The sequence below is a fragment of the Eleutherodactylus coqui genome, chromosome 7, assembly GCF_035609145.1.
Source record: "Eleutherodactylus coqui strain aEleCoq1 chromosome 7, aEleCoq1.hap1, whole genome shotgun sequence".
Lineage (NCBI taxonomy): Eukaryota > Metazoa > Chordata > Amphibia > Anura > Eleutherodactylidae > Eleutherodactylus > Eleutherodactylus coqui.
This window is the reverse complement of record NC_089843.1, coordinates 106,742,740-106,769,833: the sequence shown is the minus strand read 5'-3', so window position 1 is coordinate 106,769,833 and position 27,094 is coordinate 106,742,740. Positions and strand designations below refer to the sequence as shown.

The following is a 27,094-nucleotide window of genomic DNA, read 5'->3' as shown; positions in this document are numbered from 1 at the left end:
ACGGAGGTCAAAATATGGTAGTATATCACTGGCGTTAAGCTAAGCCCACACTATGAAGCTGGCCACATTTGGCCAAGCCATACCCACCACAGCAACCAAAGGCCACTGGCAAAATTATGTAGGCAATGGCTGCTGTTGATGGCTGTAGGATGTGCTGTCATTTGCATTGGTACTATTTTAGGCTACATGTGACTTTTTGATAACTTTTGATTGTGTCCGTTGGCATGCAGTTGACTGAATATCAGCAATTGTGACACTATTACTGGATAGAGGGCATGGCTTAGAGATGCGGCCTCTCATAAAAATTGTACTGCAATACACGCGCCACTACAGTTGCCCCTCTTTTTGCTGCTCAAACGTTTGGCGCATGCGTTAATTGGTCATCTATGGTTATAGACAATCAGTAGCAAGCAATGAGAAGGTCTGCATTCCGGCAAGTTATTTGGAGCACCAGCATTGTATTCACTTGCAGTCTGCCTAATTGTGCACCAACTGCACATCAGAACAATCCCTAACATCCTCCTCTGACCCCTACCATCAACAAGTTGTTTACATCCACAGAATCCCCTTTCACCGAATACTTTTCTTTGATCCCACCTTTCATTATATAGACTCAACTCCATAGCATGAGAAATCCCTACAAGGTTGGCAGTCGTTGAAACTTTGGCCCCGCCTAGTCTAGCACCAATAAATGTGCTTCATCCTCTTGATTTTTCCATTCTGATGTGGATTCACACTGAAACTGATCGATGGAAGACTTTCTCATTTGATTTTACGCTGTATTCCAGGGTCATGTCTAATTTCCACATAGGGAAGCTCAAACCCTGGAAGGTCATCAGCTTCATAAAGGGGCCATTCAGTTTTTTGTAGGACTAAAAAGATTTTCCCATTACTTAAAATTGCTTCACAAGCAGTGACCTTCTATTGCCAGTGATTGGCTGCAGCAGTCACATGTCCTGGTCAGCAGCAACCAGAAAGTACAGAGTGGTTGTGAAGCAATTTTAAGTTATGGGAAAACCCTTTAACTCCTTAGTGACCACCAATGCACCTTTTTACAGCAGTCACTAATGGGCTTTAAACCTGCACATCTTTTTAGTTGACTACTGCAAGCCAGACTCATGTCCTAACAGCCAGGAATGGAGATATTGCCGGATCCTGGCAGTTTAACCCTTTGCATGCCCAATCAAAAGCAACTTCAGCATGGAAGTAGATGACAGAGGGAGGGGGTTAATTCTGTCACCCATTGACACCCCACAGTGTAATTGCAAGTCACCAATTTAACTCAGCCTATTAGGCCCTGCCTCCCACAAAGTCTGATAGGCTGTTATCATAGGCTTAGTAGAATTTGATGTACTATCCTAGCAATCGAACGATCACATCTTCAAGTCCCCTTCAGGGACTAAAAAGTATCGTCAAAAAACAGTTCAATGAAGTGTAATTTAAAGAAAAACATTAAGTTTAAAAAATATGCATCTTTTTCCCACAAAAACTTTTTTAAATGGATAAAATACCAAAGAAAGTTTTTAAAAAGCAACACATGTCATAGATATTACCGCTTTCGTCATGACACAGACAATGAAAACGTTTTGCTATTTATTGCACGGGGTGAACGCCGTAAAAATAATTTTAAAAACTAATGTCAAAATTGTTATTTTTCTTTTGCTCGCCTCCCAAAAAACGCAATAAAAAACAATCCTAAAGTAATATGAACCTAAAACTGATACCAATAAAAACCACAGCTCTTCCCGCAAAAACAAGACCTTACATTGACCGTTACCAGAAAAATAAAAATGCTATCGATGTTAGGACCCCTGTCCCCGGCCGTTGCGGAATATTGCTAGCGATATTCTGCTGTGGGGGAGCAGTGAGCAGGTCTCTGCAGTGAGCCTATTCGACAGATAGGCTCACCGCAGAGAATCGCGGCATGCTGCAATTTGAATCCCGCGAGCGGAGAATTGCTATGATTTTCCGCTCGCGGACAGGGGGCTGCACTTTCCATAGTAAGTCTATGGAGAGCGTTCACTTTGTCACCCGTGGCTGGATTATTGCCACAGATAACGCAGTGATCTATCGCCCGTGGACAGGAGGCCTTAGAATGCAGTTATACAGATTACATTTTTTTTTTTTCACAATGTATTTTTATAGCATAAAAGTAGTAAAAAATGAAACTAAATCTAGATAAAAACTTTGTATCACAGTAAGCGCCCATTCAGATGGCACAGGCCCGGGCCCGCAATGCCGTTGCCTCCCCTTCCCTCCCATCTCCTCTCTCCTTTCCTCTCGCTGTTTGCAATGGGAGTGGGTGGGATGGGGGTGAAGCTAAGCACCCACCCTTTTCCCACCCCTTGTCACTCTGCTAAACTCCCTACCACCTCCCTTCTCTGCCCGCTGTCATTGGCTTCCATAGGAGCCTATGCAGTGGACGACATATTCCGGGCACAAAGGTAGTTCCAGGACTATCTTTGCTGCCCGGCGCTATATTTGCTGGCCGGGCGCTTTTATGGCGCAGGAATACGCTGGTGTGATCTGATGCATTGGAATCTAATGCATCAAATGGGAGTGTATATCGGCGGGCCGTGAAAACGGCGGCCAATATATGCTCGTATGAATAAGCCCTAATTGTGCTGATTATGTTATTTTTACGAAATGGTGAATACCATAAAAATACCTCAAAACAAAGGCAGAATTTCTGAGGGTTTTTTTCATTTCCCCCCAGAAAAAAATGTAATAAAAGCTACACAACACATTATATTTACCCCATAGGGCTACTATTAAAAAATACAACTTGTCCCCCCCAAAAAACAAAAAAAAACATATACAGCTTTGTCAACATGTTAAAGCTCTTGCAGTGAGACAATAATTGCTTGGTCCATAAACCAAAAAATAGGTTTTTCACCAAGGGGTTAAAAAAAGCAAAACTTAATAGGTATTACCTAGAGATGAGCGAGCACCAAAATGCTCGGGTGCTCGTTACTCGGGACGAAATTTTCGCAATGCTCGAGGGTTCGTTTCGAGTAACGAACCCCATTGAAGTCAATGGGCGACCCGAGCATTTTTGTATATCGCCGATGCTCGCTAAGGTTTTCGTTTGTGAAAATCTGGGCAATTCAAGAAAGTGATGGGAACGACACAGAAACGGATAGGGCAGGCGAGGGGCTACATGGTGGGCTGCATCTCAAGTTCCCAGGCCCCACTATTAAGCCACAATAGCGGCAAGAGTGCCCCCCCCCCCACTGTCAGCGTAAAGATCCTTCTCCTCTGCCATAGCTGTAACAGCTGTGGCAGAGAAGAACGATGTTTGCCCATTGAATTCAATGGAGCCAGCAATACAGCAGGTTCCACTGAAAGCAATGGGCTGCCGGCGATCGCGGGATGAATTGTCGGGAAGGGGTTAAATATATAAGCCGTTCCCTGCAATTCATCCAGAAATGTGTTACAATAAAAATATATACCGGCGTATAAGGTGACGGGGCGTATAAGACGACCCCCCAACTGTCACCTTATACGCTGGCAATACAGTGGAGCAAAGAATAAAAATCATTACTTACTTCTTCTGACGTTCTGCGCCGCTCCTGCAGGCTGTTGCTCCCTCCTGGTCCACGGCAGAGTATTGCTTTCTGGACGCAGGGCTTGAAATCCCCGCCTCCAGAAACACAGCCAATCACAGCCATTCAATGACATCATTGTCATTGGCTGTGATTTGCTGAAGGCACGTGTGTTTCTGGAGGCGGGGATTTAAAGCCCTTCGTAGAGAAATCAATGCTCTGCCGGGAACCAAGAGGGAGCGACAGCTTGCAGGAGCACCGCAGAACGTCAGAAGAAGTGAGTAATGATTTTTATTCTTTGCTCCACTGTATTGCCGGCGTATAAGGTGACAGTTGGGGTTTCGTCTTATACGCCCCGTCGCCTTATACGCCGGTATATATTTTTATTGTAACACATTTCTGGATGAATTGCAGGGAACGGCTTATATATTTAACCCCTTCCCGACAATTCATCCCCGCGCACACCGGCAGACCATTGCTTTCAGTGGAACCTGCTGTATTGCTGGCTCCATTGAATTCAATGGGCAAGCATCGTTCTTCTCTGCCACAGCTGTTACAGCTGTGGCAGAGAAGAAGGATTTGTCTTCTATATGTTCTCAATGGGGTCGGCGCCGCTGCCGCCGGCCCCATTGAGCGCATATAGAGAAGATTTATGGCCTTAAGAAGGACTGTTGGGGTTCTTGAAACCTAAAATACTCCTAACACTCTCCCTATAGCAGCTCCAACACGATACCACTTTCCCTGAACTAATCTCAGAATGCATCTGTGGCGAGCCGCGGGAGGGGCAGATTTAAATACTCGGGTGACACCTAATCTCGCCAGCCACTCACTGCAGGGGGGTGGTATAGGGCTTGAACGTTGCAGGGGGAAGTTGTAATGCCTTCCCTGTCTTTCTATTGGCCAGAAAAGCGCGCAAATTTCTCAGGGAAGAAAGTGAAAGTAACTCGAACATCACGTGGTACTCGTTACGAGTAACGAGCATCTCGAACACCCTAATACTCGAACAAGTATCAAGCTCGGACGAGTATGCTCGCTCATCTCTAGTATTACCACATAGGAAAATATTTTCTTAAGTATCTTGCATGGTGAACACCATAAAAAAAATTGTAAAACGTACTGTCAGAATTGCTATTTTTCTTTTGTTCGTCTCCCCAAAAATGTAATATAAAGCAATCCAAAACCCATAAGTACCTCAATATTGTACCAATTTAAACTAAAACTCTTCCCGCAAATAAACAAGACCTCACATAGGTCTATTGCCTGGAGAATAAAAATGTTATTTGTCTTAGAATACGGCGATGTAAATTCCATTGTTTTGTTTTTTGCTTTTTTTATTTGCTTTTATTGTGCTAAAAGTAGTAAAAAAAAATTGTAAAAATCTGTATAAATTTGGTATCACAGTAATCATGCTGATCCAGATAAGAAAATTATTGTGTTGTTTTCACTGAATACTGAACACCCTAAAAACAGAACCCAAAACAATGGCGGACTTTCATGACACTTTTTATATCTCCCCCTAAAAAAGACTATAATAAAAGTTCTACAACACATTGCATGTAGCCCAAAGTGGTGCCATTAAAAATACAAATTGTTCCAAAAAGAACAAGCCCTCACACGACTATGTCAACGAGTTATGGCTCTCACAATGCACCAATAAAAAATCACTTGGTTCTTAAGGCACAACATAGGCTTATCACTGAGGGCTCCTTCACACTGACGAGCGCGATATCACCGCGAGAACATCGTGGCAATTTTTGTTCATGCAATGTTTGAGTGTCAGCAATGCTTTTTCCTAGAAAAACGTTGTGCATCACATCGCAGCAGCGTGTTGCTAATGTTAAAAACCAATCACACGAAAATTGCAAGTTTGAGCGTTGCAATGCGATAAATCAAAGGCTCCATAGGGAAACATGGGCAAGAAAAAATAGCAAAACACAGAAAGATGGGACATGCTGCGATTTTCCAAATCTCACAACGTTGCATAACAGGAAACGTCGGAGATGGGAATAAAGTAATTGGAAAGCATAGGTTTCATAATTCTGCGTTTTCTCGCACTCTCACATCGCTCAAAAATTACGCGATTTTCTTGGTAGTGCGAAGGCAGCCTAAGAGGTTAACCACTTCTTGCCACAGGGCGTAACTGTACGTCCTGGCAGAGGAGTACTTGACGCAACAGGGTGTACAGTTACACCCTGGAGATAGCGCGAGATCACAAGAGATCCCGTGCTTCCAGCAGCAGGAGCCGGCTGTCACTGATAGCCGGCCTCCCTTTGCAATAGCTGGGGTGCATCGGAGCAGTGACCCCCGCGGTTAACCCCTTCCCTGCCGCGATCTATGTAAATCGCAGCATCTAAAGGGTTAACAGAAGGAGTGCGCTCCCTCTGTGACATCATCAGACTCTCGCAATATAATCGCAGAGAGCCTGACGGGTTGCCATGGCAACAGGACGCCAGCTAAAGGGGTCCTACATTGCCATTGCTTGTGATCGCTATAACAAGCCATAAGGCATTGCAGGACAGAAGTCCTGCAATGCTATATCAGAGCGATCATAGGTTCTATTGTACAAGTCCCCTACAGGGACATAAGTGTAAAAAAAGGATAAAAATAATGTAAAAAAAGAAAAATGTAAAAAAAAAACCCTTTTTGTGCTTTTTCCCATAGTAGGATAAAAAAAAATTAAATCCTACATATTTGGTATTGTCACATCCGTAACAATGCGTACAATAAAGTGAACACGCTTTTTATCCTGTATGACAAAAGGCATTAAAAACCATAAAAAACGCAATAAAAGTGATCAAAAAAGCCGTATGTACCCCAAAATGGTACTAATAAGAACTACAGCTCATCTCGCAAAAAACAAGCCCTCACAAAGCTCTGTCTATGGAAAAATAAAAAAGTTAGAGGACTTTGAATGCAGCGATTTAGAAAAAAATAATAATTTCCAAAAAAAGGTAATTAAATACCTGCGGATGTTATTTTCCCCTGAGGCGCGGATTGCATGTGCGGGAAAACACCCGCAGCATGCTCCATTCTAGTGCGGGTCCCCCGCAGGCTTCTATTGAAGCCTATGGAAGCTGTCTGGATCCGCGGCACACCTGCCACGGGAGAGCAGGAGTTTAACAAAAAAAAGAGTGCATGCTGCCAGCGTGCCGAGCACATTCACCGGGCCAAAGAAAGAAGATCCAGCCGCGACGGAGGGCAGATCAGCAGCGTACGGACAGGTAAGTAAAATTTTATTTTCAGGCCTCATGTCTGTAGGAAGGGAGGGACCCGCTGCAGAATTCTGCATGGAGAATCCACGTGGGCCCGAATTTCCCCATGGACATGAGGCCTTATGCTGCATAATTAACGCTGTTAAAAAAAAACACAAAAAAACTATGGCAGAATTGATGTGTTTTCTCTCCCTGCTATCATAAAAACATTACTAAAAGTTTTACAATATAGTCTATGTACCCAAAAATGGCAGCAATAAAAACTACAGTTCGAGACATAAAAAAACAAGCCCTCATACGGTCATGTCGACGGACAAATAAAAAAGTTATAGCTTTTGAAAAATGGAAATGAAAATCCCCAATAAATCACATAGACTGCAGCATAAATCCCCCATGCTGCAGTCTATGTGACTGCAGCATGTAAAGGGCTGTCGCTGCAGCATGTAAAGGGCTGTCACCATCGGACCCCCGGAATGTGATCAGGGGTCCTGATGGGTCCCTGTGGAAGTCCCCTAAAGGGACAAAAAAAAAAAAAAGTAAAAAAAAAAATAAAAAATAAAAATAAAAACACTTGTCTCCCTTTACTTTGTAAAAAATCAAAAATACAGTCACACATGTGGTATCCATGCGTCGTAATGACCCAGAGAAGGAAGTTAATACATTATTTAACCCCACAAAAAACAAGCCCTTATATGGCCATGTCAATGGAAAAATGAAAAAGTTATGGCTCTTGAGATGCAACTGCAAAATTAGTTGAAATTCAATGATTAGACCATTTTAAAAAACCTGCCCTGGTGGGCACGACAGGGTGGTAGGAAACCCACCACTCAAGGGGTTAAACCACTGGAAAGAAGGGCCATATTTCCAACTAGGCACTGACTTTCTCCATCTGACTTTCTAGTATAACCAGGATTTGTCTGGTGAAGAGGGAAGGACACACCACAGAGGGAAAGAGGGAGACAAGCCACGCGCCTACCTCTCATCAGCAGTGCAGAATCAAGTAATCTGCAATCGGTATGATGTTATTTGTTGTGATCTATCAGGTGTGTGATACTATCATTTAGAGGTACTATTGTTATTATTTATGCAGTACAGTATTTATGGGCACTAGACAGCACAGCTGGCACAGTAGGGGTATATTTATGGATTGCATGTTTCCTCCATGAATTAGTATTTCGAAAATACCCAATGTATTACATGAGCGTTTAGTGAAATAATCAGTTTATGTTGGGATTGGGTCGATTTCACCAAAATCATCGTGAATTAAGATGGCTGATTCCAACTCCCATTAAAAGTTACTGGAAGTAAAAATCGGATTCACTATTTTGCCCTGCAGAAAGTACCCCAATGTAGCAACATCCCCCAAATTGCTTGGGAATACAGCCACACATCTGGGGTACACTGTGCTCCTTCCAACAATTGACCATACTAGTGTACAGTGGTGTAGAGGTCAATTGTAGCACAGGAGTGGCACTGAAAATAAAAGACCAACAGGTCTCCTAGATCGAACATTGAGCTAAGACGACAGCCAAAACAATAGAGAACCCCCACAAATGACCCCATTTTGAAAACTAGACCCCTTAAAGAATTAATCTATGGGTGAATTATACATTTTGATCCCACAGTTTTTGAATAAATTTAAGCAAGGAAGACGAAAAACATTACAATTTTCATTTTTTGGCAATTGTGTAATTTTAAAAATAGTTTTTTTTCTACAGCACACATATGAGTGAAGACTTGTACCCCAAAATCGATAACACTGTTTATCCTGTGTTCAGAAACATACCCATTGTGGCCCTAATATTATGTCTGTATGCACAACGAGGCCCAAAATGAAAGGAGCAGCCGGTGGCTTTCAGAACAGACATTTTGCTTGAAGGTGATTTAGGCCCCATAGCACACATTTGTAGAGGCATTGAGCTGCCAAAATGATAGGACACATAGCTAGGCTTATAATGGAGGGAACACCCATTGGATTTCAGGGCGCAACTGAATAAATTCCAGGCCCCATTGCAAAAAATTGACTCACTGAAAAGGATTCCCCCCTCCCTATATATTAAAGGGGTTGTCTCACGCCGAAACGGTTTTTTTTTTTAATTCAAACCCAAGGGATGGGTTAAAAAAAAAAAAGTTTATTACTTACCCGAATCCCCGTGCTGCGGCGACTTCTTTCTTCCTTTACCAAGATGGCTGCCGGGATCTTCACCCACGATGCACTGCGGGTCTTCTCCCATGGTGCACCGTGGGCTCTGTGCGGTCCATTGCCGATTCCAGCCTCCTGATTGGCTGGAATCAGCACACGTGACGGGGCGGAGCTACGAGGACCAGCTCTCCGGCACGAGCGGCCCCATTCACCAGGGAGAAGACCGAACAGCGCAAGCGCGTCTAAAAACGCCAGAAGACAGCGAATTTAGACGGATCCATGGCGACGGGGACGCCAGCAACGGAGCAGGTAAGTGAATAACTTCTGTATGGCTCATAATTAATGCACGATGTATATTACAAAGTGCATTAATATGGCCATACAGAAGTGCTGAACCCCACTTGCTTTCACGAGACAACCCCTTTAAATAAAATTAATAATGTAAAACGGTATGGTAGGTTTCAAAGCAGGAGTAATTACAGAGGCCTGGCTTGGATGGGCACATGGGGTAATAAAATCATGCATCCCTCCTCCTCCCTTGTTTGCTGCAAACCCGACAGCTTTTTGGGGGGTATTTTTTGCCTGTAGTTTCAGGGATGGGATGCAGAAAATGGCGCGCTGTGAGCCTTTGCAACTCCCCGGACTGTAATGCATCCAGAGGTGCTGTGGTCTCAAACAAAAGGTGCTCTATAAGCTGCTCCTGGAACTGAAGGAAACTCAGCGTGCCCTGGGATGTCTTATAAATTACGTACGCATTATATGTAGCGATCTGTATCAGGTAGATCGCTACCTTTTTATACAATGCTCTGGTTTTGCAGTTCACGAGATACGGCTGAAGCGCCTGGTCCGACAGATCTACGCCCCCCATAAATTTATTGTAATCCATCACACAGACAGTTTTCGCTTTCTCCATTGCAGCCCCCCTCTCCCTTAGGGCTCCTACCCCCCCCCCCCCTTTTTTTTTAAATGCTGCGATATCACTACGTTTTTTTTAATACATATGTCAATGGGACTTTCTAATTTTAAAAACGCATCGCACAAAAATCGCAAAGCACAAACTTGCGATACGTTTTTAACATTGGAAAGTCCCATTGACATTCGAGTTAAAAAAAATGCAGCGATATCACAGCGTCAAAAAACGCAACTGGGTGTGAGCCCTTACTGCAACGGAGGTTTCTGCGTGCACAGTGGAGAGAATATAAAAACGTCTTTCCTGTCATGCCATTTTACGGCAAGTAGAGGGTCATTTGCCAGCGCATAAGATACCCTCCTTTCTATGCGCCTGGACACCAGGGGTTGTGGGAATCCCACCCTGTTTTTGCGCACAGTTCCACAGGCCCCTGTATCTGCGTTGTATAAGGCTTTGTAAAGTTGGAGACTGGCGTAATAGTTGCCGGTATACATGTGGTACTTAAGGGTATAATTTGGCGGAATGATAGACGGCCCTTAAAGCTTATAAGCGACTCGTCCACGGACAAATTTTTTTCTGGGTTGTAAATATTTTTAAAGGAATCTTTTAAACCTTTGCAATCCAATTTTGGATTCAGGGTTTTTCTAGGGGCTTTCTCTGTCTGCCATTATACAATGGTGCCGTGGAGAGGCCCATGCTGGAGAGGCCCTCAACATCAGAGTGGGCAGTAATATGCAATAAGAATTTCCTGCTGGACGTCTTCCGACATCGGAACTGTACAACCTTCAATCAGAATGTCTTCAGACATCGGACAGTGGATTGGAAAGGGTTAATAGGGATATTAGGGCCTCAATTTGCATTATCCGGGTCATTTCTGGGGGGAAATTTGGGCATTATCAGCAAAATGAATAAAATGCATAATGTTCTGAAATCTGCGTCGGGTCGTTACTGACGCAAATATGGGCATCGCGTGAACGGCACTCGTGGACCAATAGGAGCGCATTGAGGACTTTTCTTACGAGTCCCATTAATAGGACAATTCCCCCAAATTGTTTAAGCTCTGGGACATTTATGGCAGCCCACGTCCTAGAATATACGGACATGGAGTGGTCTGTAATACATTGTCCAGCGTAGATGTTAGTCTGCTGGACAATAAGCTCCAGGACGCTGTCACTGATGAAAAAATTGAAAAAAAATTAATTGGGGAAAAATTAACGCCGTCCGTATTAACGCCTGGAGTCGCGGTAAATTGGGGGATGTGGGGTGAAAATAAATTAGCAGAACTCCACATTGTGGGAAGCATTGCATTTCTCGGCCCTGTTGCCCCAACTCCTCCTCAACCTCCTTGGGGCTGATGGTTGAGTCGTCGCTATCGGAAAATAACTCCTCTTCTGACGCATTATCGCTACCAGAACTACTAGCGAACAGTAGCGCATACGCCTGCTCTAGGATGTAACGTCTACCCTCCATTTTAGATAAGATGGGCGTCGACAAAAAGAAATTAACCCTCCCCAAAAAACAGACGTGGATATAGGGTGGAGATGAGGATATGAGGGACGGCGATGATAGGGTGATTGTGTTTTGTTTTGTTTTTCACTTTCTATATACCACAAGGTTTTTCGCTGCTATCTGTCTCCTGTAACAAATCTCTCTCAGTGAAGGGAGAGAGATATGCAGGACTAACCGTGTGTCATATTTATTAAGCAAATGACATGGATGGCTGTGATAGGTATATCACAGCCACCCATGTCAGCAGGGACCAATCACTTTGGGCCCTGCAGGTTACTATGCCAAAAGCTATTTGGCATATACTTCTACTTCCCTGATGCCCGGCACTTTGGGGGGCTTTGGGGGACTTTAGGGGAGTATTTTTGTCTCCCCACATGGTTCCGCTCCATGAGGGGAGATGAAACTTTTACTTTTTAAAGGAGATGTCCCGAGGCAGCAAGTGGGGTTATACACTTCTGTATGGCCATAATAATGCACTTTGTAATATACATTGTGCATTAATTATGAGCCATACAGAAGTTATAAAAAGTTTTTTACTTACCTGCTCCGTTGCTAGCGTCCTGGTCTCCATGGTGCCGACTAATTTTTGGCCTCCGATGGCCAAATTAGCCGCGCTTGCGCAGTCCGGGTCTTCTGCTGTTCTCTATGGGGCTCCGTGTAGCTCCGTGTAGCTCCGCCCCGTCACGTGCCGATTCCAGCCAATCAGGAGGCTGGAATCGGCAGTGGACCGCACAGAAGAGCTGCGGTCCACGGAGGAAGAGGCCATCTTCAGCGGTGAGTAGAGAAGTCACCGGAGCGCCGGGATTCAGGTAAGCGCTGTGCGGGTGGTTTTTTTAACCCCTGCATCGGGGTTGTCTCGCGCCGAACGGGGGGGGGGTTTAAAAAAAAAAAAACCCGTTTCGGCGCGGGACATCTCCTTTAACGTTTCCATGATTGTCGGTATCCGTTGCAGTCCCCGGTGACATCTCTTGTCTCCCGGCTAACATCTGTAGCCAGAAGACAGGAGATTTTAAATCTCCCAGGCGATTTGGGCTTCTGTGCATGGGTTGCTATTTTCCCTTTGGCACGCATGCGCAGCAGACGGTGGAGGGTTCGTTATGGACCAGATCAACTCGGGTGCAATCCGTAAGGGAAGCTGAAACCCTAACTTTTAAAAACTTTTTATTTACTTTAATGTGATCGCCAGTATCCCATGGATACCGACAATCATGTTACTGCGGAGGGCTCCCCGCGGCCCAAAATGACAGCTCCATGTTGTCGGCTACCTCCGAAAGCCAGCAGTAGGGAGCTGTCACATCCATAGCTCATGTGGCTTTAATCCCCAGTGGATGCATGTTTCTATGTCCTTGGCATGGGCGTAACTATAAAGGATGCACAGGATGAGGTTGCACCTGGGCCCAGGAGCCTTAGGGAGCCCATAAGGTCTTTCTTCTCCATATAGGAAGCCTAGTACTATGAATAAAGCATTATAGTTGGGGGCCCTGTTATAGATTTTGCCATGGGGCCCAGAAGCTTCAAGTTACGCCTCTGGTCCTTGGGGATTAAAGCCCACTTAGCCAGGACGTAAAACCACTATGGGCTGGTCACTAAGGGGTTAAGGGATTAAAGGCTATGTACACCTTTGCACTTGTTCTTTTCTTTTAAACAATTTTTTTGGGGAAATAAAGTCTTTTTGCAATTGATTTTCATTTAAAACTTCTGTTTGTTTGGTTTCTATGCTTGTATTGTGTTCCAAGGCACTGCAGACTGAAATACTGAAATCTTCAAAACTCTGTCAGAGTAAACTGACAGCTCCTCCCCTAGCTGTCTCTTCTGTTGTGAATGTGCATTCATTGCCTTTTCACTTAGCTATTACAGAGGGTTGTATAACCCTGTCGGGGAATGGTTGAGGAGAGCAGAGCAGTGAAAGCTACTATTACAGAGGACTGTAATTCACTCCTGGGGAATTTCCAGCCCTTATCACCAGGGAAGATAAATAAGCAACAACTACACAGAGAGGATGAGAAATAGCTGTGTAGTATTGAGTGGGCGTGGTTGTGCTACACAGCCTCTGAAAGATGAGTGGGGAAGGAGAACAGAGCTTGTGCTCCTTCATGAGAAAGACCAGTTGCTCAGTGCTGGGAGAGAGCTTGAGCCAGAAACTTTAATATAGGACATACTGCAAACCAAGTATAAGTCTTTCGAAATATATGAGAAAAAAAAAGCAAAAAAACCCACCAAACATAAGACCAGTTTCTCAAGATTTGTGCGTTATGAGATGCACAAATCTCATGCGACTATGAACCCCATTCTTTTGAATGGAGTCATAGACATAAGCAATGTCCTATCTTTTTGTGTTTCTCGAAACGCATTACCCACTGTTTCCAACGGGACAGTAAAACACATTGATCGCTACTTAACACAAATGGTGGGAGGCATTTTTGACAGCAAAATGCCTCATATTGTGCTTACCCATGGGTAGGTAGTAGAGATGAGCGAACGTACTCGGTAAGGGCAATTTCGCAATCGAGCACCGCGATTTTCGAGTACTTCACTACTCAGGTGAAAAGTACTCGGGGGCGCTTTGTGTGAGCGGGGGGTTGCAGAGGGGAGTGGGGGGGGGGAGAGGGAGAGAGAGAGAGCTCCCACCTGTTCCGTGCTGCTACCCCCCACTCCCTTCTGCAACCCCCCGCCCCACAGCGCCCCCGAGTGAACCTAAAATCCATGGTTCAATTACTGAGAGGTAAAGCAAACACATTTATCTCTCAGTAGGCTGCACGCTGTTAACTCCATGAGAGTCAGCAGATAACACTGTAATCTGCTGACAGCGGAGAGCAGAACAATGCAGCCGTGTGCACAGCTTGGTGTGTTATTAATCACATGCTGGGCTCTGCAAACAGCTCATAGAGGCCCTTTTACATGCAACTGAAGATGATAAAGTGTTAATGGCCATTAACACTTTATGCAAATAGATTGTAAAAACTTTCAGCCGTTTGAAAGATTATCTTTACGTGTAAATAGGTCTTTAGAGATGACTGTGTATCATAAAAGACAGACCCATATATCATTGTTAATATTTTGAACTAAATTCGGTGGGTAGCCAGTGAAAGTACTAGCAGACGAGTCACAGGGGAAGAGGACAATTAGTCAGGTGGGCGCTGTGTGTTGGATGGGAGGTCACAGAGAATGACATTGCCGTAGTCTAGGTGGGAGATGATGATGGTATACGGTAGCAATTTTGTTTATTGCAACATTGAGGAAAGTGCAGGTTTGAGAGATGTTTTACAGTTGGAGATAGCAGGAGGTGGTATAGGCTTAGATATATTATTTGAAGGACAGGGCAGAATCAAAATTGACTTTTTTCTGCTGCTATGGCCTTGGGGAACAGATACAATGCTAGACAATCAGTGCAACAAATCACATATTCTCGCTCGAAAGTAAAAAATAACAGGAGAAACAGGAATGTGCATACAAGCAGAGCTCTAGAAAACATTCATCTGTTACTTACATGATCTTTGCATTTATTAAACTTCTTTAGATACATTTGTTATATTTTAATACTATGACTCACATGGTAAAGACGTCAAGTGTGTCCCCGGCAGTTCTTGCCATTTCAAAATAGGTCTGCAGAATGTTGACAGTGCCTGATAGAGCCTCGTGACCACAGCCACAGAACAGTGCAACCCCGGCATAGAGCAAGATAGTAGCAATCAATGATGCATACGGAATACCCCCAAGGCATTTTATGCAGCATTCGAAGCAACCTTCAAACAAAAGAAAAAGAGATACAAGGTGAAATTGACTTTAATGAGAATATTAGAGATAAAAAAAATGTTACATTGATCTTAGATTCAACCTCAGTATACTTTATCTACTTACTGTACAGTACAGAATTCATTTGCATATCATAATAGGTGTGTGTATAGATAAAGAGAGAGAACTTCAATATTATTATAGTAAGTGATGTTTGGTAACCCGCTGAGCTATGATACACACTGTATTGTACACAGACACAAATTACAGCTCAATATATAATATATCCCATCATACCAAATGACAATCTTTACTCTGCTGCATTGGCTGCATCTATAATGCGCAGCATATAATGGAACGGCATATAATACTGAACCTCAAGCAACGCTATGATGTTTTCTACCATGTTGCTATACAAAGGTTATTGTTATTTCCAGTGTCATCCACACTCAGTCCATTAAAACAATACCAATCTTTTTCATTTACAGACCCCAATATTTAAAAATCAAGATTTACGGATCTTCACCAAACACTCTATGGTTTCATAGTAATGCACACTATGAGTTTTAATCTACATATGCAAATGATGAGCAGTATCACCTGTTTGGTATAAGTGGTTGATCATACACCTGATTATAATCCGAGAAGTGCACCTAGAAGAATTGATGCTGTTTGGAAGGTAAAGGGCAATCATACCAAATATTGATTTGGATTTCTCTTTTCTTCTTTTACTTTGCACTCTACTACATGCACATAGCTCTGCAGCATTCACATAAGCACATACAGCTTTATTACATGCACACACACATCTGGCTTGTTAAACACTGATTTAATTAGCATCACCCCCTCTATCTACTTTCTGGTCAAATAGTTATGCCATCATTAAATGAAATATTTTGCTACTACTGCAAGACCTGTGCTGTTATCTGTCCCTGTGTGTGCAGAGGAGGACCTGCACTCCAGGGAGATATGTGAATGATCTCCAGTGTTATCTGCTGGACTGATCGGTAGGAAGAGGGAGGACTGTGTAGCCACGGTATGTATGGCTGCAGAGTTCTCCCGATGATTGATCGATCAGCGCACTGCCGTATCATTTAGGTAGTGGTCAGGGTTCTCTGGGTTTATCAGACCCCCCTACCTCTGGATGATAAAGACGCTTTTCAGCAAGTTTTATCCTGTTAAAAACTGCATTTTAGGGCTCTTTCACACGAGCATATAACGGCCACGTTTTCACGGCCAGCCGATATACGCTACCCATCTGATGCATTGCTTCCCAATGCATCAGTTCAGATATGCATATTCCCAATGCAAAAAATGGCCGGCCGGCAAAGATAGAGCATACGGTGCACATTCTAGCTGGACGTTTCTACACCGGCCAGAAAAGATAGTTCTGGAACTATCTTCGTCCGGAACACAACGACCGCTGCCATAGACTCCTATGGGAACCTATTGTAGCTGTCAGAGAATGGAGGTGGGAGGGAGTTTAGCAGTGTGACTGTCTGCAATGGGAGGGGGTGGGATAGGGCGGGACCTAGTGTGCTAAAGTCCTGCCCCTTCCCCCTTCCTGTCAGCTTCCATAGGCTGCATCGGAGAGGTGGTGGGACTAGCTCTGTTAAGATCCTGGACCGCCCCTTGTCATAAGCCGGCAAGAGTTGGAGAGGGGGCGGAAAGACGGTGGGACTTTAGCGTATATGCACTTGCAGCCTCGGCTATCTGAACGGGTGTTAAAACGGGAGTTGCAGCCGTTCACACGATTTTCGGCTGCGTTGTGGCCATGACACGGCTGGTTGAAAATCGTCACGCCCGTGTGAATGAAGCCTTATAGTAAGAAAAATATGGTATGTATATAAGCAGGGGGTTAATTATATTATATCCACACAAACCTCATGGCTCCCAACTAGAGATAAGCGAGCATACTCACTGAGGGCAAATACTCGAGCGAGTATTGCCTTTTGCGAGTACCTGCCCGCTCATCTCTAAAGATTCGGGTGCCGGCGGGGGTGAGCGGTGAGTTGCAGGACTGAGCAGGTGTAAGCGGGGGGAGAAAGAGAAAGATCCCCCCCCCCCCACGTTCCTCCCCACTCCCCCCGCCTCTCCCCGCCCCCTGCAGGCACCTGAATCTTTTGAGACGAGCAGGCAGGTACTCACAAAAGGTACTCGCTCGAGTATTTTGCCCTTATCGAGTACGCCCGCTCATCTCTACTCCCGACATATCCAACAGATCACCAACAGACTCCATTGATTCAATCATTTTAGTTGCTTTAGCTGCACCATTGTTGCTATTAAAATTTATAGATACCCTGTTGAAATCCCTGATGAAGGCGCTCAATGGTAGTGTGAACAGTCTTCAATATTTGCTAATTTATTTCTTTTACAACACAACTTGAGAAACTGCACATATGGAAGAACATTAAGCCCAATGTCTGCATGGAAACAGTGGGGCATCCGCAACTGAATTAAACCCTGCCCTCGCAGATCTAAAATTGCAGTATGCTCCATTTTATCGTGGATCCCGGGCAGATGTGGCTCCATTCATCTCTACGGGAGATGAAAATACACCTGCAAGCCATTAAAAAATCAGCTTTAAGATGATCAGCAGTACATCCGCTGCAGATATCTGCATTGAAAATCTGCGTGTGCCGTGGACATTGGGCCTTAGGCCAGCTTCACTCAAGCATTTGCGTATTTGAGCGTGTGTGAACACTGCATTTTCACGGAACAAACGTTGCGTTTTTGCATCAGCATATTTCACTGCACTTTTTGTGTGCGAAAAAAAATGCACTGATGCCTGAAATTGCTAATTAGTCTGAGTTCCAGATGTGTTCTTTTTCCAGCGCAATTCCGCAGAAATACGCAGGAAGATAGAGCATGCGTTTTTTGGGTTTTTTGTATGACTAAAATGCGCAGGTAATTCGCGGATGTAAATGAACCCATTTAAATCAAAGGGGTTCTATTCACTGTGTATTGCAAGCCGGCCTTAATGCTCTATGTCAGATCATTGACACATACAGAAAGTCTACTAATTAAAATCATATAAGCATTGTACTGCATTAGCACCTTTTTATTGGATTATAGCCAATTTGGAGGCCTTATTAGATGGGTTTAAAGGAACTATTCAGGAACATGTACTGTATAAATAGCTTTTATGTAGCTGATATAATGCTCTATTTTTGCTATATTTTTATCCATTGCAGCTGCTGTCCGCTACCTGGGGGCTGAATCACAACAGTAAGTACAGCATATATTTAAAGTGCATTTAGTGTTTAATGTGTATGGACACCTTTACACAGGTTCCCCCCAAAAATAGGAGTCCAGATATCCGAACCACCAATAACTGGGGGGTCTGGCAACTCTTCAATGCAGTGTTTCTCAACTCCAGTCCTCAAGCACCACCAACAGGTCATGTTCTCTGCATATCCTACAGTAAGCAGACCTGTGGCTATGTCTGAGGCACCGACAATAATTACATCACCTGTGCAATACTGAGGAAATCCTGAAAACATGACCTGTTGGCGGTCCCTGAGGACTGGAGTTTGGGAACACTGATCTAATGTGTAATGGGGGTGACTCAACTGATGCATTGAGATGATGACTTTGAACACCTGATTCTTTTGTTCCCCAGGAGATAAGCCACCACAAGTGTATGGCTGCAGCTTAACTCCCTAAAAACAGCTAGGCTCAGACTGGCCAACATGGAAGCAGGTCAAGCCATCAGTGGACACCCAACCCACCACTTACATTCTGGATCTACACTTATTGGGTAAATGGGAGTCTACTAATTCCTGACTGATGCATTTTCCCTATAATTCACTGGGGACATTGCAAAGCAGCCATCTTTCTATTGAAGTATACGGAAAATGCAGTGGCAACAAAGTTGTGAATGGGGATCAGATAATATTTCCATGTAGCTGTATAGAGGGTCAACAGAATTAGGCCTCAGTCACATGGGTGCATCGGCACCCGTACACCGGCGCCGATGCGCCCGTGTGACTGCAGGAAGGAGACGGACGTACCTAAAGACGGCCGTCTCTCTGCAGCGCCGGAGGAAAGAACACATGACCGGCAATGGAGCCGGTCACATGTTCTTTTCTCCGGCGCTGCAGAGAGACGGCTGTCTGCAGGTATGTCCGTCTGCTGGTGTCAGTCACACGGGCGCATCGGCGCCGGTGTACGGGTGCCGATGCGCCCGTGTGACTGAGGCCTTAATTTTATTAGTAGTCACACCATTTATGTGTGGGGTGTCTGTGGAAATAGCAGTCAGACAAACGATCGTTCATCCGACAGTTAAGAGTGTGCTTCCACTTTTTCGATTTTTATGCCAATCTGCAGCAGATTTCAACTCTTTAAGTGAAATCAAACTCAAGTGGTGAAATCTGCTGCAGATATGCACCAAAATTTGCAGCAAATCAGCGATGTGTGAACGCACCGCAAGAAAATCCGCAGGAAAATCTGCAAGCACAAATTAACCTTTGAAGCGGTTTTGCCGCAGAAGCAGTTCTTCTGCGGCAAAACCGCAACGGAAAAACCGCAGCAAAACCGCAGCAAATCCGCCCTGTGTGAACCCAGCCTAAAAGTGTATAGGCCCCATAAGACTCCCTCTCTACAGAGCAACTGCATCGTTAGCAAACAAGGAGTGAGGCATTGGTCCAAGTATCATGGAAAGTCTGGAAGGGGAAAACACCAGACCCTTTTTTCCTGGGTGGTATTATAATAGGACTACGAGGTCCGCTCTCACTTACTGTATACACACAACTGTCTTGGACAATAATTCAGTACTGAAATCTTGATCTATACAAGAGAAAATAATGAGGCAAAATATGCAAGCGCCTAAGTCATAGTATCTTTTTAAAACCTGATACTATTCTAACAAGTTTACATGTAAAACGAAGTTTGAAAAATGTCTGTAAGCAAAGGTTCACGACAGTTCTTATAGGGATTATTAATTATGTCACATCTCACAAGGAGGTCTTCATTGCATGTTTGTAGATTTAGTAAGATTACAGTAATTACAAATGAAATGCCACCCAAGAATAAGTCATCCGATAAGCCACACTATTGCTTTGATATGATAATGCATTTAGTATTTTAGCTAATTTTACAGCTTCCATTCCTGCAGTGAGCTGTTAGCAACAATACATCACACGCTCACCTAGGAAATGATTACATGTTCCTGGAATCTACATTTTTCCAAAACTGCATCCCAAGCCAAGTACAGCAGCTGCAGAGCTATGCTGCTCGGTGTAGTACAAAACATTCAGAGATTGCCAGATGGTGTAGGGTGGGCACACAATGACTTCATCACACTTCCTTCATCTACTGTATTTTGACCTGACAATACCATGACATGATCAGACTTACTGCTTTTCAGCCTTCTGCACCGGCCCGGCAGTTTTTCAAAAAGTGTGTGTGGTGGTTGTGGGGGGTGTCAGGAGGGGCATGGCCGACCCGGACTGACAGATTTATGTATAATTGGCAACACAAGGTGCCAAAAATGTGAACTTTGTCACAACCAGGCGTACAGCTCAGTGACCAGTATGCACTGAACACATGAAGAGGTATGTGCCTCGTCATATATTCAGCCAACTGTGCATCGGTAGCATGATTTTTGCAGGTAGTTATCTGTAGCTATGTTGTGATTCTAATGATTCTGTAAAAGGTTTGGCTCAATTGTCTAAAGAAAACTAAAATGAATTTTGTCAACACTCTTCAATATTCTTCTGAGAAGCCAATCCACTAAATCCAGATGATAGTAGAATTTTGAGCACCCAGGTTGCACAATAAGTAGAGTTGAGCGAACATACTCTTCCGAGCTTGATGCTCGTTGGAGTATTAGCATACTCGATGGTGTTCGTTACTCGAACGAGCATCAAGCCGTGTTCGACCCCATCCCAGTTTTTGTCTCCTCCGTGCTGCGACGTGCCTGTTTTGGCCCCTCCCCGCCATGACGCAGCGCACGTCAATGGCAAATTTTTTGGCTGGCTGGCAGAGGGAGAGAGAGAGGGAGAGAGAGAGAGAGGGAGAGAGAGAGGGAGAGAGAGAGGGAGAGAGAGAGGGAGAGAGAAAGAGAGAGAGAACCAAAAAATAAAAAGCTCGGGACCTGGCGTCACTTATACAAATATGCTCGAGTCTCCCATTGTCGTCAATGGGGTTCGTTACTCGAGTAGAGCTCTCGAATTTTCCGAAAAGCTCGACTCGAATAACGCAGACCCGAGCATTTGGGTGCTCGCTCATCTCTAACAATAAGCCCTGTAAATGAATTAGTGTCCCAGTACATACAAAAAGAGTTTCATTCACTAGAATATAATTATATATTTCGGCACTAAAACTTTGATTTACTGGGTCCTAGCCCAAACTGTGAAAACCAATGCAGCCCATAATTCCTCCTCCACCAAACTTTTCAACTGTCACTGTTGACCTGGAGTTTACATGCCATAGACATTACTTTTTTCACCTTGTGGCACAAGACTCCTGATGGTCACTTTAGGTATTACACGATGCTTGATAATTACATATAGACTTGGTGGGAAACTGACACCTGAACAAAGGAAACCTTTGCAGAACTCCAACTTGATCACTTAACAGTTTCTCGCCAGGGCCCATCACACCACTAGGTCCCCAAGGAGGTCAGGTTGCACTTAAGATGGCTAATGGCTCTTGCCAAAATCAGTTCCTCTATAGTGGATGTCAGAGAGGTTACCCTACTTCAGCTTTCACAGTTTTAAACCAGCCTCTTGTACAAGATTGCCCTACTGCCTGCAAGCGTCCTTGCAACCTCTTGGCCACTACCATTCTCAGGAATTTCCCCCTGACTATCCATTACTGCAAAAGTACTGCTAACTTTGTGTTTCAACTAAAGAGTGGTCCGTGACTAGTATGTGGCCGACACAGTTAAATTCCAAGCATTTGCAAGGCATTCCGTCTCTTTAAGGGTACCACTGACACAGCACTTCATGCAACAGTAGCACAGCAACACAATAAATTTTGCAAATATATCATGATCTTCCCCTCTTCGAAGCACAATTTCGACTACCCTGACCACTTGATACCATTTAATTGTCTGCAAAGTGCTAGCAGGAGGAAGGTTCATTGCAGGCAGCGATACTAGATGACCACTGCAGATGCTTGCCTTGTTCCTCCAATCCCATTACACATTACTGCTCCCTACTGTGCCCCTCTGACCAGGCAGTCAGGCAATAAATACTTAATAAAGCTGAACTTGTCTCAAGTTACAATACTCCATCCACAATGCACGGCCACTGAATCCCAAGAACATGCCGTCACTCTCAGACTCACCAACACTGTGGCCCTTAGCTCTCTGAGGTCTCACTTCTCACTCCAATAGTCCAGACCCTAAGGGTTCCTTCACATGGCGTATTTGCAAATTTTTGTGTGCATTAAATTTATGCAGACAATATACAGTGAAAAGCACCCATAAATTTCAATGAGATCATTCACTTTTCCTTTTTTGTGCGCAAGAAAATAGGACCTGCTCTTTCTGCACATTTGCACACCAAAGGTCCTCATAGAAATCTATGGGAGGTGCACAAATGTGCACTCAATGCGCAAAGGGATGTGCAATTCCGTGAAAAAATAAGACACCTGTAACTTATTAGGCTAAATAGCCATTTAAATTGGGGCATGTTCGCCTGCTGCACGCAAATGAACATGCGTTGCGTGCACAAAATGTACAGTGAAATATGTGCAAAAAGCCCGCTACATAGCACAAATACATTGCAACAAGGCCTGCTACATAGCACAAATACATTGCAACAAGGCGTGCGCAAAAACGCATATGCAAGTGTGAAGGAGCCCTAACTTGCATTGTCCATAATGGCAGCCACCAGAAATCTGAACTTCCTTAGGCTTCTGTCTCTCTCTTACACTCTCTCAGCCCATTGACTTGCTCCTCAGTGACTGTCTCCATTCTCCAATCACAGCAGGTCCACTGGCCTCTGAGGATGCACCTCAGTTACTCTACTAAACGCTGTGGTGGAACGGCCCCCGCTGATTGACACTTCCTCCTCATGAAGGATGCTCATTCCTGGGGATGCATTTAGGAAGCGCATTCCTGGGGTCATAAACTTTAAGCAAAAGTTGGTAACACTTCTAGTGACAACGGTTAGACAACTCTTACCCGATGTGCAAGGCAGCAATACTGTGGGGTAGAAAGTCAATGTCCAGTACAGCGATACATAACATTTGTGGATGCTTGAGGGTGAATGCACACGAACGGACTCGAATTGCAGAATCCGTGGTCGGTCACATGATCGCCGGCATTTACTAAATGCCGGCGATCATATGAAACTCAATAACAAGTAAATAAAAGTTAAAGGTTCAGCTGCCCTTATGGATCCGATCCATAAGGGCAGCTGAAAGTACTCCCCCCTGTCCTCCGCGATGTCCCATGGCGTTCTGACCTCCCGGTCCCGACGGTGCCTTCTGTGCATGCGCGCCAGACATCATATGGGAAATTTAAAATCTCTCTGGCTCCTGGCTAACATGTGTAGCCTAGAGCAGAGAGATATCACCAGGAGCTGCTGTATGCGGTTCCCGGTCACATGATCCAATGGATAACTGCGATCATGTAAAGTTAAAAAAAAACTTTAAAAAAAGGAAAAAAAATTGTTTCATCTCCCCTCACGGATCATATCCATGAGGGAAGATGAAATTATGTACCTAAGGCCCACAGATTTATTCCAATAGAAAACGGCGATCACGTAAAAGTAAAAGAAAAGTTAAAGTTTCACCTCCCCTCACAGATCTGATCCTTACCTAAGGCCTCCGATGATGTCCCCTGACTGGATCTTTATCCGCGTAGCTGTCCCCAACTTCGGCACATGCGTCCATCTGCAAGATGGCAGACGCAAGCGCGGAAGCTGGGGAGGGCCCAGGAAATTTAAACTCTCCTTGCGCCTGGGTACTACAGGTAGCCAAAAGCCTGGAACACTGACCAAGGGCCGCGATGAGTGGTCCCCAGTCACGTGATTGCCGTTATCCAAAGTATAATAGCAATTACGTAAAAGGTAAAACACAGTTGAAGTTTAATGCCCCTTTCGGTGTGAGCAAAAAACTATGGGGTAAAAATCTGCAGTACACCCCTAGATCTTTTTTTTCTTCTCCGTATTTGCGTGCACATTGCGCAGAGAATAGAACCCATTTTTTAATGGGCTCATCCACTCATTCGCTTTTGCGGACAAATTTTGCACGTGCAAAAACCCCCCCAAAACGGCATGCTCCATTCTTGCACGCATTCGCTCCCTTTTTTGCATGCATTCGCGCACCTAAAGCACAGTAGCACTCTATGGGAGTGTGCAAAAGCGCGCCTGATCCGTGCAAAATTATGCAATTAATTGTGCAATTTCATTGGGAAATTGATAACTCTGGTGACTAATAAGGCTGCACAGCCTTTTAAATCACGGGTGTGTGCAGTGCTGCTGTGAACGGTCCCCATTACTGCAGAAAGTACAGTAAATTGTGTTAAAATGTTTGCAATAGCGCAACTTCCACAGCGCAAAAAGTCACACTGTCATGATCATTTTTGCACTTACAGTCATCTAGAGCTGTCCTTAGGAGCAGAACAAGAAATTAGCTGGATACCATATACTAACAGACCCCATCAGCTATCATGGGGTACGCCAGCTTTCTGTTATAGTGTCCAACATTTTACCGAAAATAATAGCCCTGTGTGCCGCACCGCTCCTTTTAGTACTCTAATGGAATGTATGAAGGGCTTCGGAATGAAACTTCCAACGCAGATGTGAAGGAGCGCGAACACGGTGATCTCGGTCATGTAATGACAAGCTGCAAGAACAAACACTGTTGCTATATCAATAGTGTTTCCATGGTAGTCGCACAGCCATGGCAACCCTATTGATGAAGCAATGGTGCTCGTCCTTGCAGCGCTTATTGAGTACAGAAAACAATGGCAGGTGGATTGTAAGCCTTGCATGCTTCATCACTTGGAGATCTCATGATGCGAGTCTGTGCGGACGACCACTCGGTAACGTTGTTCGCAGACATTTCCATCGCACAATAGTAACATTTCCATCTCACGGGGACAGCTGCAGCGAGGGAGAGGTTTATACATGACATTGTCGGGGGAGATCTCCGAGTGGAGAAGAGAAGCCCATGCAAATATTCATGTTTGTCTTTGAAGCTGTGATTTTCTGCATCAGTTAGCAATGGGTGTGGTGGAGCTGCTAGCGGGACTCTATGTGTTACCATAGCAACAGATAATTGCAGCATTCCCAGATTCTTGTTTCCTTGCACGACAGATAGGAATTGATGTTACGTCTGGAAACTATCCCTAGACCGATGCTGCCTAATATACGGTCCAGGTTCTGCCCTGTGGCCTGGGTCAGATGGGTAGACATGGGTAGACCACCATGTAGCGTACATCTGCCTTCCTTTGGTCAATGATTGGTCAAGAGCATTCAGGTGCAGGGATCCCTCCGCTAGACCCTAAAAAACAGAGGTGTCCGACAAGAACTCGAAGGAGGAGGGCAGAGTCCACTTAAGTTACCCCCAGATTGTGGGTTAAAGCGTTGCACAAATGGGGAAAGTAGATACGGCACTAATGTTGACTACAGTAGATGTAGAAAGGAGTTAGGTAGTCAATATCAGATCAGCCGGATTCTGGCACCCAGCATCCCCACTAAATCGGCCATTTTCCAGAGCCAAGGTTTGCCGGAAGAAGTACAACTCTATCAACTATGCAGTGACCAGGAATGGTACTGCAGCTCAGTCCCATTCACCTGAATGTGACTGAAGCCGGCTTCACACAGGTGTAAGCGTATTTGCCCGCGCCTGAGTGCTTTGTTTTAGTGGAATGAATGATGCTTTGGCGTATTTTACTGTACTTTTTGCCCCTGCAAGGCATGTTCATTTATGAGTGTCAAACAAGATGCACCAATTGAAATGGTTAATTAGTTCCAGATGTGTTCTTTTTCCAGTAGAATTACGCCATGTGTCACGCAGCTGCTAGCGTATTGTGCACGCATTTGTGCAGCCCCCATTTGGGGACTTCTATGGGGACCTTTGGTGCGCAAATATGCAGAAAAATAGAGCATCTTCTATTTTTTTTGCACGACTGAAATGCTTCTGTGAATGAACCCATTGAAATCAATGGGATCTATTCTCTGCGTATTACGCACGCAAAATATGTGAAGCCGACCTGAGACTGCAATACCATTCTGGGCTACTGTACAGGTATGGAGAGCAGTAGCTCTGTGAAACAGCTGATCAGCAGGGTGTCAGACCCCCCTGATCTAATACTCATGACCTGCCCTGAAGATAGGTCATCAATAAGAAAAAACCCTTTAACATTAAAAATACCATAGTTTTCTGACTATAAGATGGAGTTTTTAGAGAGATACATTTGTGCTGAAAAGCATCTGCACCTTATCGTCCAGAATCAGGGGAGTCTGATAGATCCAGAGATCCCTGACCGCTGCCTCAATGATCCCAGCAGTGCACTAAGTGAGTATCAGGAAAATCTGCCGCCATACATACCACAGTTGCACAGTCCTCTCTCTCCCTTCCAGATCAGTCCCCTCCAGCAGATAACATTGGAGATCACTCACATATCTACCCTGCGGTGCAGGTCCTCCTCTGTACACACAGGGACAGACAATTGCTTTTAGTAGCAGCAAGATCTCTTATGATGCCATAACCATGTAACCAGGAAGCAGCTGGCGGGGGGCATGTATTACTACACTTGCATGTGGGGATTTAGGGTTAATAAAATCAGTGTTTAACTTGCCAGCTGCAGGTGTGTGTGCATGTAGCAGAGCTGTATGTGTGTATGTAGCAGAGTTGTGTATGTACTAGAGCTGTGTGTGTTGTGCGCATGTACAATGTGCGTGCATCAGTGCCGTGTATGTGTATAATATGAACTTATGTGATTGTGCGATTGTTTGAATGGAGTATGTTCCTTTTTAACATCCTTAGGGCTCCTTCACCTGAGCGCGATTTTGCACGTGGAAATATCCCACAAGCAAAACGCGGAGAATAGAGCCTATTGATTTCAATGGGTTCATTCTCA

The 27,094-nt window shown here is 44.5% G+C and overlaps 1 protein-coding gene across 2 annotated transcripts in view; it reads right to left on the bottom strand.

Moving 5' to 3' along the window:
* The window catches only part of GPM6A (glycoprotein M6A), a 314,552-nt gene that overhangs the window by 46,037 nt on the left and 241,421 nt on the right, over window positions 1–27,094 (bottom strand). For both annotated transcript variants that reach the window (XM_066573515.1, XM_066573514.1), the window contains exon 2: window positions 14,870–15,062. In XM_066573515.1, coding sequence (XP_066429612.1) covers window positions 14,870–15,062 — 193 coding nt within the window. The remainder of the gene's footprint in view (window positions 1–14,869; window positions 15,063–27,094) is intronic.